The 15,007-nt window shown below is 36.0% G+C and overlaps 1 protein-coding gene across 1 annotated transcript; it reads right to left on the bottom strand.

Moving 5' to 3' along the window:
- Positions 1 to 1,705: 1,705 nt before the first annotated feature.
- On the bottom strand, positions 1,706 to 10,111 carry eny2 (ENY2 transcription and export complex 2 subunit). The gene is made up of 4 exons (XM_028471171.1): positions 9,923 to 10,111; positions 8,490 to 8,560; positions 2,319 to 2,393; positions 1,706 to 2,100 (listed from the first exon to the last, which is right to left on the bottom strand). Exons 1-4 carry the CDS (start codon positions 9,988 to 9,990, stop codon positions 2,027 to 2,029), a joined length of 288 nt encoding a protein of 95 aa, XP_028326972.1. The 5' UTR covers positions 9,991 to 10,111; the 3' UTR covers positions 1,706 to 2,026.
- Between the last annotated feature and the right edge of the window lie 4,896 nt (positions 10,112 to 15,007).

Here is a 15,007-nt window from a genome sequence, read left to right on the forward strand (position 1 = left end):
CTAAATAAACACAAAAAGAAGCTACTGAGGGATCTATTAATAGTATATGTAATATTTGTGATGTTCCCAGTCATTTGTGAAGTCCCACAGCCCTTGAGCACAAAAACGGCTTTTGCCGTACCCCAGTCTGGCCCTCTGCTCAGGAAACATTACTCTAGTTTTATCATTGGTGTTTCTGGTTATAGGACGACTATGCAATTGCAAAGGGTCTCGTGATCCATTACAGGGCCCCAAAGCTGAGCCCTTAGCCTCATCTGAGGAGAATAAAATTGATACATTGTTCCCACATGACGTCACAACATACGGGCATTTCCTGACCCAGCGCCGATGCTGTGGGCAGCTGAAACGAGTTTAGCGTCTGTTCACAGCCAAAAGAGCACAATATGGTAGTTTGGTGTTGGGTTAATGGATGCACTAATTGCAGCGATAATTCATTTAAACGTGGATTCTTCAGTAAGGGAAGTCGGCAAGTCAGATCTGTAACTTGCTAAATCAGTTGGGCTAGCGTGTGAAGCAGGGCTGGGCTCGAGCCAGAGACTCGGTGCTCGGCCCGCCTCGCCGGCACTCCCCCCCCCACTCCCTTGCCTTGCCGCCATAATCGGCTCCTTTCACCTGGGGTCAGCGCCGGTGCCGGGCAGAAGGCGAAGGGTCTCGGCGACTGGCGACGGCGACTCTGGAGGCCCTTCTCGCGGATCTCCCCAGCTGTGGTGCCCGCCGGGGTCCCCCCTCCTGCCCTCCTATTGAAATCCATGATATAAATTGCCATGTTTACCTAAATAGTTTTGCATACCCTGCCTGTCACAAGCACTTTCCCATTCGCCATCATGCTGTACACACACATCTTTCATCCAACCTTTCACAAACTGGTTGTAAACCTCGAGTGATTTGAAAGCCTGCATTCTTTTTGGAACAAACCAAATAGTTTAGAATGTCTATGTACATTATTGCAGAAAGGTATTTGTGGTATGGGGTATTTTGGTTTGATAAACTTTGTACGGATTGATACTGATGCTTTCCGTCTTGCTGTCGTATCTGTGTCTCGTTTGTTTATCTAAACCATCTCTGTACTGCTTTTTGTGTGGTTTACCGGCCATTTGTGTTGGTTTTGTAAGACATTTTATCAGTATTTTGTCGAGTAGAATGCAGCGAAGCAATTAAACAATACAAGAGTGCCTCTGAGCTTGCCCTCAAAGATGGCGTCTCCGGGGAGGTCACGTGGCCTGTGGGAACTATGTATAGGAATAAAGTAAGTCGTTATCATAAAGTGTTTCTGAGGTGACATTATGTCAAAATCGTGAGAAATATTATGGGAATGATTGATTGTTGTTCCTCATTCAGCAGATCGTGGACAATTTAATGGATGAGGAATCTTTCCATGTAGTTACAGAAATTGTGGGCCCTCAAAAAGCATTCTGTGTAAGGCCCCCCCAAAGCTAGAAATGGCTGAGTCGCAACAAATTGGAAAAAGAAAGTGTAAAGACAAAATCAGAAGAAAGAAAAATACAAAATGGTAACCTAAGACAAAGTAGGGGAGAAAACTAAAGATTCAAACAACAGCTTGAAGGACCAGCGATGATGTCATTGCATAAACTAGGGTGAACATAAAGAAAATATTATCTTCTCCTGTGGTAATAACTGTGGGCAGAACTTCCAGCATGTAAAAAAGAAGCAGTAGTTCTTATAAATAAGATTTCAACAGCAAATCTACTTTTTAACAAATGTGAGCTTTATTATTCCACTAATGTGACATTATCAGTTAAAGCATACACAAGGTAAGTCAGTTATTGTACTGTGTTTACACCACTGCATTACAAAAAAAAGATGATATGCTGATTGCCATTATCACACACAGTCATAGTCAAAATGAAATCAATCACTTTAGTTTAAACAGTGCTTCCCTAGTACAAAGTCAGACTATATGAGTTTAAGCTCAAGTTCAAAAAGGTTAACTGAAAAAATAAGTAACCTACCAAAACATTGATCTGCACTAAAGTGGCACTGATGGGTTTTTACTCAGGGTCTTTGATTATGTGCCATGTTGAGATAAGAAGGTTCTTATTCTGTGGAGAAGCTCTTTCTTGACACTGTCAGGTACCAAGGCTGCACGGAGAGAAGAAAAATCAGACATTTTTCATTTGAAGGAGACAAGATTTGGGGTTTTCTTTATTTAACACATTCAAATCATCCTTCTGCAATCTACAAGTGGTTGAGACAAACCTGATTCAAAGAAATTGACTTTGCGCAACAACTAGAGGATTGTCTTGGGTAGTCGTGGGTTAAGTCATTTATGACAGGTTAATGTGGGGAAAGTACGATACCTCTTCCTTTCGGCGTGACCTCTACAACAAGGTCCTCCACTGTGATCTGTTCCAGGCCTTTTTCCTTGATGACCTCTGCACAAAACCAAGGAACAAGAAGAGAGTCTTAAGTCACAACATGCCAAAATACACAACAAAACCAACAGAACGATTATGTTCCCCTCCCCTAGTGAACTCCATTGTGTAGTGTAGCCGCTGTAGCTCAAATATTGGCACTTGTGTTGCATACTCTCACATCTGTCATCTCTTCCATCATCACAGCAATAAAAAATTTCCTCATTAATCTCCTATTGTGAACATATAGTTGAGCCCACCTTATGAAATAAGACATAACTCTTGATTTCTCCCTGGAAATACATGTAGTGTATATGTTTCCAGAATAACAAAGACAAAATGTTCACTAAGTTTTAATAGGATATGTTATTGATACAATGAGTTAAAATAAAAAAGGGCAAAAATGAGACATCCAAAATTACTAGCCCCCTGTTCATTAATAGTCAATAGTGACACTTTCTGAGCCACAACAGAAAACAACCTCTTAGAGAAGTTCTTTACTAGGTTGGCACAGGTCTCCTGAGGGATTTTGGCCCATTCTTCCATTGCATATTGTTCCAGCTGGTCCAAATTATGTGGTTTCTGAGCATGTACGTTCACTTTAAGCGCGCGCCACAAATTCTCAATAGGATTGATGTCTGGACTCTGCACAGGGCTAGGGATGGGCGATATGGACTAAAAAAATTATCCCAATAATTTCTGCTATTTATCATTATCATAACGATAAACATCACGATAAATAAAAATGTATAAATAAATAAAACAATTCCCAACTTAAAATGTAAACAGGTTGCTTACAAACACAAATACATTTGAATACATCAACGCATTAAAAAAGGCTACACTAGCTGCTAACTCAGTGCTTATGAGCTGATATTTTATGGAATATATCAGTGCACACGGATCACTCTATTAGTGTTATTGTACAAAATGAATTTATTTCCTCACTTAAAATTAAATTATTTTCTATAAAAAACAAAGCACAAATTACTCCAGTGTGTTTACTGTTGCTGAATCTTGTTTTATTCATTGTACATAAAGTTATGGTTAATAAATAACTCTGATTTCCTATAATTAAACCAGATCAAGCTGATGATTTAATCATTCAGTATATTTAGGTGTAATAATCTCAATAGTTACATTAGTCTAATGGGACCAGCTTTGTCTGTGAACACGTGAAATATAATGAAAAAATATTGCGTTTCACAAGTTTGGACGGATGAATAGTGACATTAATTTAATGCTAACATTTATTTGTGACATGTTTAGCTTATATCCTTTAGCCCTCGCTAATTTCCGACATGGGAATTTATCGTTTATATCGTGGGATGACATATTCTTACCAGTGAGAATATTTTTGACGATAAATCATAAACGATAAAATATCGCACATTCCTAGTGTGGGCTACTGCTGGATATTGGTTTTGGTATCCTTTTGATGTGTGCTTTGGGTCATTGTCTTGTAGGAAGACTCAGCAATGACCTAAGGCTAGACTACAAGCAGATTTTTGTCCATTATCCCTCAAAATTTCAACATTTTCTTTTTTCATTATTCAATACACCAGGAAAAAAGCTCCCTGTGTCTGAGGCTGCAAAACTGGTTTGATGACAGTAAGCGGTGTCCTTTTTACTTGGTCTCTTCCTTTTACTCGGTCCAGTTGTTAGCGTTAGTTCTTAGCCCATACCTGTCAAGTATCCCGTTTTGGTCGCGAAACTCACGTATTTTACCCCTCTTTCCCGCCATCTTCCCGTATTAGTATTTTCCCGTAAATATCCTGTATTTTAATGTAATAATAAATAAAAATGCCTTACTAAACTGAACGCCGCCACGAGCCTCGTGAGAACTTCCACCTGAAATGGCCTGAGTGACAGTTCTCGCGAGATTAGTGCTGAAAGCGGCAACAAACCCGGAAACAACTCAGAAAAGAGATGATGAATGAATGAAGGCGTTCCGTCTAAAAAATCAAAGAACTGGTGTAAATACGTTGGAAACTGGAACAGAAAGTTTACCTTCCTAAAGAGCAGCAGATGGGACACAGTTACACGTTCTGTTAGATTAATAACTGATATTTTAACGTCTCCCACAGCGGAAGGAACCACGTAAGTCACCATGAGAAATCAGCCAATCACAAGCTCCACAAATATACACTGCTTTATAAAGTGTTAAAGGATGTAAAGTCTGTAATAAATGTGTCTAATAAGTCATTAGTGAATATCAGTAAACCACATGAGTGAGCATGAGAAATTATAAGAAAATAGGTAATAAAATAAAATGTAAATGTCTAACTTAAAGACAAGCAATGTTAAATTAACAGTAAATATGCAACGTGTTGACTTGTATATAAACTGTAAGTATATTGAATAAGCACGTGCTTAATATATCCATTTATGTTTTAATTTAGGCTGTTTTATAATTTAGGAATTAGGGCTGGGCGATATATTGAGATTTAAAATTTATCGAGTTTTCTATTATATATAATAGCTTATTTTGTATCAAAATACTAGTTTTAAGAGTCACTGCTTTTACTCCTCAGAACAGAGTCCTAATTCAGAGCTTCCCCATAACAAGCCATACCACAGATTACATATCACTCACACATGCTGTCCCCTACAGGGACATTTGTTAATAAATGAGCCTCTGTGGCATTTTGGATCAGCAAATTTAACCCAGAATTCTCTTTCTTTTCAGAGTTCATTTGAAATGAAATTATCAAGATTTATATCGTATATCACCATTTTGAGAAAATATATTGAGATGAGTTTTGGTCCATATCACCAGCCCTAGTAGGAATGTTCACAGCATTTCAATGTTAATAAAGGTCGACCTTACCAGATTATAATCACTTAATTGTATTTAGTAAGTGGTTGACAAGTGGCTATTTTAGATTTATTGGACACCTATCTTAAAATATAAGGGATGCTGGAGCGTGGGACGGCTGGTAGTGGGCACCAGAAAATTTCCCTTATTTTCAAATCCAAAACTTGACAGGTATGTCTTAGCCCAGGCTGATGTGTCGGTGGGTTTGCTTAGCTTAGCATGCGTCAGTGGAGTTTCCAGCGTGCATCTTTCTCTCTGTCAACGTGTTTGTGGGAACTTTGTGTGGATCTGGCTGAGGATCTTGGTCTGGTTCTCAAGCAGTTCCCCTGCCTACATCCCCCAGAATGCCTTGCGGTTCAGGGTTGGGGTTGTTTCCAGAGTTCAGTGAAATTTTCAAACATTCTATCGCACATATTTTCTATTGATATCGAATACATCTCTATTGTGATATATATTTATATAGTTTTACCGCCCAGGCTTAGCGTAGAGCTTCTCAAATCTAGTTAACTATGGATGACGCTCACAGCTTCTAACTTTCCTCTACAAATTGCATCAGACGCAGCTCTACTCGGACATTTTTCCAGGGGCGCACAAGTGACCCCTAAAGCATTTTTGGGAGTACAAAAATATTATTATACACAATGTTTACATAATATCTAGAGCTGAGCGATATGGACCAAAACTTATATCAATATTTTTTCTCAAAATGGGGGTATACGATATAAAAGTTAATAATTTTATTTCAAATGGAGTCTGATCAAAAAGACAATTCTGGATTAAATGTGCTGATGCAAAATTCCACACAGCTCATGTTGATAAACAGTTGCACAATATGTGCCAGTTAAGTGTTTTTCTCCTTATGGGACAGCATGTGTGAGTGAGTTCTGTAGTGTGGCTTGTTTAGGGAAAGGTCTGAGTTAGGAGGCACTCAGAAATCCATCTAACTGAGCTTTTCATGCTGGTCTGAGAAGTAGCAAAAGCAGCCACTGCTAAGAGAAGTATTTTACAACAAATTAAGCTATAAAAAAAAAATATATATATATATATATATACACTACTGGTCAAAAGTTTTAGAACACCACATTTTTTTCAGTTTTTTACTGAAAATTACACATTTATTGTCATTACACTCTGAAATGAAAGCATAGAACAAATAAGCAATTTGAGTTGAAGAAGAAATGATGGAATCCATGAACAATACTGTTTACCTGATGTTCATGAGGGTCTGGTACCACAGTGTGTTCTAACACTGCTTTTATGCAGACAGAGGGGGTTGTTAGTAACCAAGAAAAGATGGAACACCTGTAGTAATTAGTAGCACCAGCTTTCAAGGCTGATTCAACCTTCATTGCTGCAGAACAGCTTTATATTATTAACCCACTTCTTGTTCCCTGAAAAAGGCCCATTTGTATAATTCTGAAATGTAGATTATTGTTCAGTTTTGGGTAATCAAACCTTTTTTTAACCTCTGGCTGTTCAACACTTACCTTTGTACCATTTCAAGCTATTTATTGGACTTGCACAACTTGATTTGCAATTGATAACTGGAAAAATGATGGTGTTCTAAAAGGTTTGACCTGTCGTGTTTTCTTTTCATTATATTTATCAATGACATCTATGAGATTAGCAAAAAACATGGATTGTCTTTTATTTGCAGACGACACTACCGTGTACAAAACCAGATCTGATCCAGAAACATTCATCAGTGATATGAGAACTGAAATGACATATTTAAAAACATGGTTTGACAGGAATGATTTGTATTTAAACTGAAAAAACAATAAAAGTATGATTTTTGGGACAAAAAAGCATGGCGATCAGAAGATTACCATCAGCGATACAGCTATTGAAAATGTTTCAGAAATAACATTTTTGGGAGTCATGCTAGATGATAAAATTCATGGGAAGAGTCACATTGAATACATAAAGAAAAAAATAAGCAAATGTATTGGCATATTACATAAAGTAAAGTATACTTTTGATGAAAGGGCATTGTTCAGAATTTATACATCCCTAATTATCCCATACTTCACATACTGTATTGAGATCTGGGGTAATGCATGCAAAAGCTTTACTGACCAAGTTTTCCTGCTCCAAAAGAACGCCATAAGAATCATAAATCACAAAAGTCCAAGACACCACATGAATTCACTTTTCATTAAAGGTACTATTTTGAAATTTACAGATTTTGCCCAGTTAAAAATTGTCTTGACCCATGTGGAAAATCAAAAATAAATTAGTTCCAGAGCACATTTATAATAAATGTATACTAATCACAGATGAAAACAGCAGGAGGAAAGGAAACCATTGTGTTCACATTTCACTCAAACAGAGGTGTTGTTGTCACTGGGATCAGGTTGTGGAACTCATTGGATGACGATTTAAAAACTCGTCATACTATTGTTCAAATTAAAGATATATATAAAATGTTGTTGAATGAAAACTACAGACATCTGTAAATCAAACAGATGTTAAAACTATTGACATCTGTAACAAACAAAATTGTTTTTTTTTGTAACAAACATAATTCACTTAATAACATTGTACCTGTTATAATGTAATAAAAAAAAATATTGCAGAATTGATCAGAGACCATCGACCATATAATAAGACTTGGTCTTTAACATGCTCCTATTCTGACATGTGAAAAGTACCGACTGTCAATTACAATGCAGATATTGTAAACAGGGTTACATGGAAGAATAGATTTGATTATTGATATAGACAATACTGTAATTTTCTATATCACCAAAATTGACTAGGCTAAAGGTTAGGGAAATAAAGGTTTTTGTTGTCCCATTGTGTATTTTTCTCTTTTTGTGTCTTTTGTGTATTATTCCATTTGTTTGTACATTTGTGTGGGGTTTTTTTTGTGTATTTTTGTTGCCCCATTGGATAGTTTTTTCTTCTCCCTTTGTGTATTTTTGTTGTTCTATTAAATATTTGTGTTATTTTTTTTTGTATTTCACTGTTAATTTGTGTTTTTGTAGTAATTTGGGGTATTTTTTTTTGCTGTCATTTTTTGCTAGTTGATACACGCACAAGTGTTTTTTTTTAATTTTATTTTATTTTAACCAATCTCAAAGTGATGTTGTTTTTCCCTTTGTGGCATTTTGCATCAGCAAATTTAATAGTCTTTCTGGTAAGACTTGATTTGAATTAAAGTTATCAACAATTATATTGTGTATGGCCATTTTGAGAAAAAATAAATATTGAGATATGACTTTTGGTCCATATCGCCCAGCCCTGATTACAACAACCAATCAAATGTTTATCTTGCACACAATCTATAGTTTTACCTTTGCAGTGAGCCTTCATCTGGTCCTTCCAACCACACTCAGTCAGCTTTGCCCTCAGCAGCTCCTTTAGTCTGAAATTGAAATTTTTAGCCAAAACTAAAAAGGAGGAAAACCAAAAAACTGAAATAAATTATTATTCGTATCGTGACATCTTTGGTTATGACTGTGAACTATCATCACTAAAATGAAGGCATTGCAATAGCATATTAATGTTACAAAGAATGAACATGTTTAAAAAAAAAAAAAAGAAATCATTTGATTTCATTGATTTAAGAACTCCATAAGTGATTGTTTTTGCACCGACTTCAATTGAATGAAAATCAAAAATCTGTGAAAACTTCAGTTTTTTTTTTTTTTTGGATAAAATTCTGATATTTTCCAAACATCATCCAAAAATTAAATGACTGCTTCATTAGTATTATTTTTTATAAATAACACTGAAAAAGAATAACAATAATTTACATGAAGTATGATGTCAAATAAGTCAAAGGTTGAATCAGTTTTACAGTAATTGATAAAAACAGTCATGTATGGAAGTGTATTGCATTCACTTTGAAAGAATGCAATAAATCAGTTTTTCTGAATATTTTTTTTTGTTTGTTTTTGACGTTTTTGGACATTTTTTTTTTCTTTGCTGTTTTTCAGAGTATTTTTTTCCTGTTATTTCATGCTATTTTTTTTTCTGAATATAAAAAAAAAAGCTGGCCATTTTGTTTTAATAAAGACATAAATGCATCTGTTGTTTCAAATGCCCTCCAAGCTCAGAAAAATAGGGGGGAAATGTGCACAAAAAACTGAACATTTTGCATGAAAACAGAAAAAGAAATTCTCAAAAAAAAAAAAAAAAAAAAAAAAAACAGAAGAATTTTTCTTCTTCCAAAAAACAGAAAAAATAACCCCAAAAACAAAACAAAAAAAATGTATTATTCAGCAAAACCAGATTTTTTTTTTTCCAAGTTAATGCTATACGTTTCCGTAGTTATGAACTTCATAAACTGAATTAGTTTAAATGTACTAAAGGTTCTTCCATTATGAGGCTACATTTTAGTCAAATTTTTAAATCTAGTAATAAATTCGATTGATTTCTTTGTTGTGCAATTGAATAATGTTGAACTTCAGAGTCTTACTGTAGCGCCACCTTTAGGACGATTGGCATGTTTTGCGGCTGAAGTCATCTTTTAACCAAATGTGGTGATTGTTTGATCATGGGGAGCATGGTTTCCACGGAAACAGAAAGAATAATAAAATGGAGGACAACAGTATATTCCGGGCAGCTGGAACCTAATGATTAGCTAATCAGTTTGATTCCCATCCCCTGTTAGTGCTCATTAATGTCTGTCTGACCGGTGTGTGAAACATGATGACAACATGGAAGAGTAACAAAAAAAACAAACGGGGAACATTCCGTGTGAAGGACGTTTTTAAACCATTACCTTTCTCTCTCCCCCATCTCCGTCAGCTTCTGGTTCACTGTCGCCTTCATTCTGGACTCCTTACTCATAGTCAGTAATGGTACACAGCTACAAAAACACCAATAAACGAATTAAAACCGCATTGATCCAGTCAAACCATGGCAAACCGCTTCCTACTGTTTAACCTTCCGACAAGAAACTACTGGAGGCAACTAAGGTTCCTACCCCCATCACCATGCAGTACTTCACATGGCCACACGGTGGCAGTGTTCTCACATAAATGTAATAAAAATCAGAGAAACGTTTAATTATTTACAGAGTTGCAGTGATTTGGTAAAAAGAAAAAGAAATAAAACTACTGAAATATAACAACAAATACTGGGAAAGAAAGATTATTTTAAAATATAAACGGGAAAGGAGGTGTTAAATGAGTGTTACTAAGCCTTATAGCTTTAAAATTAGCTTTAAGTAACTTTAGGACTGTACAATAGTGCAAACCACACTGTACTTCATTTATTATTAGTCATTTATATTCGAGTTTATGAATGAAATGAAAAAAAAATAATCAGAAAGTTCTGTATGCAAATGTCATAGAATAGTATTTTTATTTTTTTTTTTTTGTTTATGACCAAGCCTGATAAACATTTAGCTGAATTAGCTAACATGTATGTATGTTGTTTCTTCATTAATAGATGTACTCAATAATTGATTATGAATTAATCTAAATACAAACAAGAGTCACCACATAGATGTAAAAAAAGGGGGGAAAAAGTTGTTTCTTCTCTAATTTAAAGAATTTACCACCAAAAAAATAAAAAAAAAAAAATTAAAAATTTGAGGAAGAAATTCTAAGGACAAAGAAAAACTTTATGATATTCTGTCTCTTCAAATAGAAAAGCATTACATTACAAACAAACAAAAAATCCGCCACACATGTCATTAAAATATCCGTCATGACACATTGGCTCTAAAGAGCAATTTATTAGTTTTCAGACACTGTTATAATTTATTCAATAGATCAAATATTGGCGGAGTTATGACAGTTTAAAGCAGCCTAATGTGATTTTGGTGCTACGTTCAGGGTCCGTGGGACACCAGGAGATACCATGAAAATTACGCACCGGACAGGACTTTATAAGTGGTAATGAGCTGGTAAAACAAACGTATAGTCATCACATATAAATATTTTATTTGTATAGGTTATAAAATATTTAAATATCCCACAAAAATGCTCACAAATAAAAAATTAAAAAAATGGGCCGTGTAACTTGTTCAGTTTTGTACGCGTGTCCGTGAACTGACGTCAGAGCCATGGCAACGAGGAGGTTGCGACTTTTAAAGTCACCTGTTAACGTCCAACGTTCACTGTGAGCAGCGAGACGAGAGAGGAGAGCTGTGAGCAACTTTGAGCTGAGAAACATTTACAAAACACACAGAAAGTCTTTACGAGACTTGTACCAGACCAGAGGAAGACTTGAGACCAGGACCAGAGGAAGACTTTATACCAGGACCAGAAGAAGACTTTAGACCAGGAGGAGAAGAAGACGTTAGACCAGGACCAGAAGAAGACGTTAGACCAGTAGGTGACCATGGCCCCGCGCATGGCCCAAGGTAAGACATGTTTTTATTATTATCTGATATTCCTACTTTAATCATTTTAGCATCAAACGTGTTATGATTTAAAATAGTCATTATTCTAGGTCTGAATCAGGTTTAAGGCGTTTATATTTATATTAAAGACCTACAGAAAATGGTTGATAGTTTTCATTTTTCATGTGTTTAACGTTTGTTTCTGTGATAATTTGACTCTGATGTGATACTTGTAGTGAGCGTTTGGGCTGCTGAGACTGTTTTACAGAGTTTTATTTACTATTTACTTAAGTCCTGTTCTGAGGTAGCTTTGATGGAAATGTGTATTTTATTTCCTACATTATTTTCAGTCCATTTGTCACATTTTATAGAAAAAATGGATACTTTGACTTCACTACACTTCCCATGAGCACCTGAATTAGCTGTTATGATTTAGTTTTGGTTTGTTTTTTAGACTTAAAGAATGTTGCTGACTGGGTAAAATGTATTTACCATGGATGCTGTTTGCATTGTTTGTAATTTAATATTTCTTGGTTTATTCTACTCATGTCAGTGATGTTTAATCTGTTATACATACTTTATTTCCTACATTGATTATTTTCTTGATGTAGAAATATTTCTCCTTATTTAAGTTTAAATGGCTTATTTTTTTTCCTCTTATTTAATTATATATTTTTTTATTCACAGTTTAGGCATGTACAATCCAAAGTTTAAAAAAGCATTGCAACAATTAATAAAACGTAGCATGTTTTAGATCACACATTACTGCAATACCCCTCTGTTTGGTTGTTGTTCCATATATACATTACTGTGTGTAGGTCTGAGAAAATACAATACATCTAATAATTATATTTCTTACTATTGTGAACCATAGTAAACTGAATTGAAATATCACTCTTTATTAACCATGTTTTTCTTTTTTCTTTTTTTCAGATTTAGTCCATGAGTGGGCCTCACCTGAGGGTTTGGCTCCACCCTGGGTCGAGGCTCCGGCTTTGGCCCTGGACTTGTACGACCCCCTGGGTTCGGACCCAGAGGTGGTCGACCCAGACTGGGTCGACCACCTGGGTTTAGACCCAGTGTGGGTCGACCACCTGGGTTTAGACCCAGAGTGGGCCGACCCCCTGGGTTTAGACCCAGAGTGGGCCGACCCCCTGGGTTCGGACCCAGAGTTGGTCGAGCCAGACTGTGCCGACCCCCTGGGTTCGGACCCAGAGTGGGCCGACCCCCTGACTTGTGACCCAGAGTGGGCCCAACTTCCTGTCCTAATAGAGGCAGCTGAGTTTGACATGTTTGCTTGTAATATTTCTGAGTTCTTTGTTTACAGTGACCCTGACAGTGAAGGTGTGGATCTGCACTTGGACGTGGAACGCTGAGGAGTCTCCAGCTCTATCCATAGTTGTATTTGCACCAAGGTTTGTGTATATCATCAACTTTCTGTGTTTTTGACCTCTGTAGTGTCTTGACCGTTATGTAAATAGTTGTTGTAGGTGGTAAGTCATAGCTGGCCTTTGCGTCTTGCGGGACAGTTCATGTCCCAGGCAGCGTCTGGCACCAGGACCTTTTTAGATAGTAAGCATTTTATTTTTAGTTTCTTTATGATGGGCCACAGTCGGCATGGTTCTCCTGTCACTTTAATAAAACATGCATGTATATTATGTTCAGTTAGGTTGTTAAGAGTTAAAGTTAAACTTTTTATTCCCAGCATGTGGGATGAATGAGGGAAGAAAAGATGGAGGACAGGAGGAGACATCAACAGAGGACGGAGATGAAGAAAGACTTCTATCAATGTAAGCAAAGCCTCCCATTTACACAGAAAGACACTGAACACATGTTTATTGTAAAAATGGACGTTATTTTAAAATAATGCCTGTAAAGTGTCAGACAGGAGTGCCAGCATCTACTGATGGAGGTGTAGAAGAAGAACGATGGAGGATGAGAGCACCAGCATCCACAACAGCCCACTGAAGTGTCCCACACTCAGCCTCAGGAGGAGACATCAGAGGACAGAAAGACTTCTATTCACTAAAACAGTGTAAGCAAAACCTCCCATTTACACAGAAAGACAATAAACACATGGATTTTTTTTAATATATATATATATATATATATATATATATTTTTTTTTTTTTCCTGCAGTCTGTGCCTTCTCCTCACCCTCCACTCTCTTTTCTGTTTCAGGTGTCTTGATGCTGGAGATGGCGGTTCCTGATCGATGGCTCACAGCTCAACTAGTCTAGGACACATGGATGGACTATTCTTCTATCCTATTCTGTTTGTCCCTCTGTTCACTAACCCCAACCAGTTGAAGCGGATGGCTGCCACCTCTGAACCTGGTTCCGCTGGAGATTTCTTCCTATAAAAAAGAGGGAGTTTTTTCTTCCCACTGTCGCTAAATGCTTGTTCATGTGGATCTTGTTGGGTTCTTTCTTCTTTTTTACTATCGCTTTTATATTTTGTTCAGCATTTTGAGATGACTTTGTTGTATTTTGCTCTATATAAATAAAGTTGAATTGAATTGAAGTTGAATGTTTAATATCAAAATGCCAAATATAAAAATAGAGGTTATTTTGTACACATGTGTAAAATGTCTTGTGTGATTGCAGAGATCAGATGGTCCCAGAAGTTTGTCACCACAGCAGAGAATGAGACAGCAGTAGTCTAGTCTACATGGACTGCTTTGATTTAAACTATATTAAATAAAATCATAAAAACTTGAACTTGGTGAAATGCTTTGTGTGCTTAATAAACTAACTTTCCATTAGAACCTGAGCTCATCTTCATCACAGGATGTTTCTTCATCAGTTCTTCTTACAGACTGAGTTAGCTCACACATAGACATTATTTATGTAATATGACATTTAGAATCATTTTTCTGACACAGAAAGATTAGCTTAATCTAAGGTTTTAATAATGAAAACAAAGTGATCTAACATTATATATTCCAAATCTGTTTTTTTGCCTAACTTGAAGCAATTATTATAATTTCTAGAACGTCAGAGGTATGTATTCAATAAACATCTCATGAATAAACTTAAAAAAAAAAAGGAACTAAATATTGCACAATTACAACTTGATTTATCTTTCTACAAAGACATCTGCATAAAATAAGAGTCAAAATGAAATAAAATAAAACCAATGAATACAAGTTTAAAAAATAAAAAATGTATCAGGCTCTAAGTATAGCTACAATTATGAACTGTAAAACAGTGTCATACCAAATGTGCCATGTGGGTAACAACATAAAACAACAATAGGTAGAAACTTTAACTTGCACTGAAGAAAGTGGCTGGTCGTAACAGTTGGGTGTAGAAATGTAATGAATAGCTTTACTTCTTAAAAAACAGATTTAGAAACATAATCACAAAAGTATAAATACCCATAAAAGCAACTCAATTACAGTAACATGAGTAATTGTAATCCATTACTTTCACCTCTGCTTACTGTATATTAATTCCAGTAGAACGTGCACCAGTAGAGGTGCAGGTGTTGAAAACTCTGACTCTTTAACCCAGC

This window comes from Gouania willdenowi, chromosome 16, assembly GCF_900634775.1.
Source record: "Gouania willdenowi chromosome 16, fGouWil2.1, whole genome shotgun sequence".
NCBI lineage: Eukaryota > Metazoa > Chordata > Actinopteri > Blenniiformes > Gobiesocidae > Gouania > Gouania willdenowi.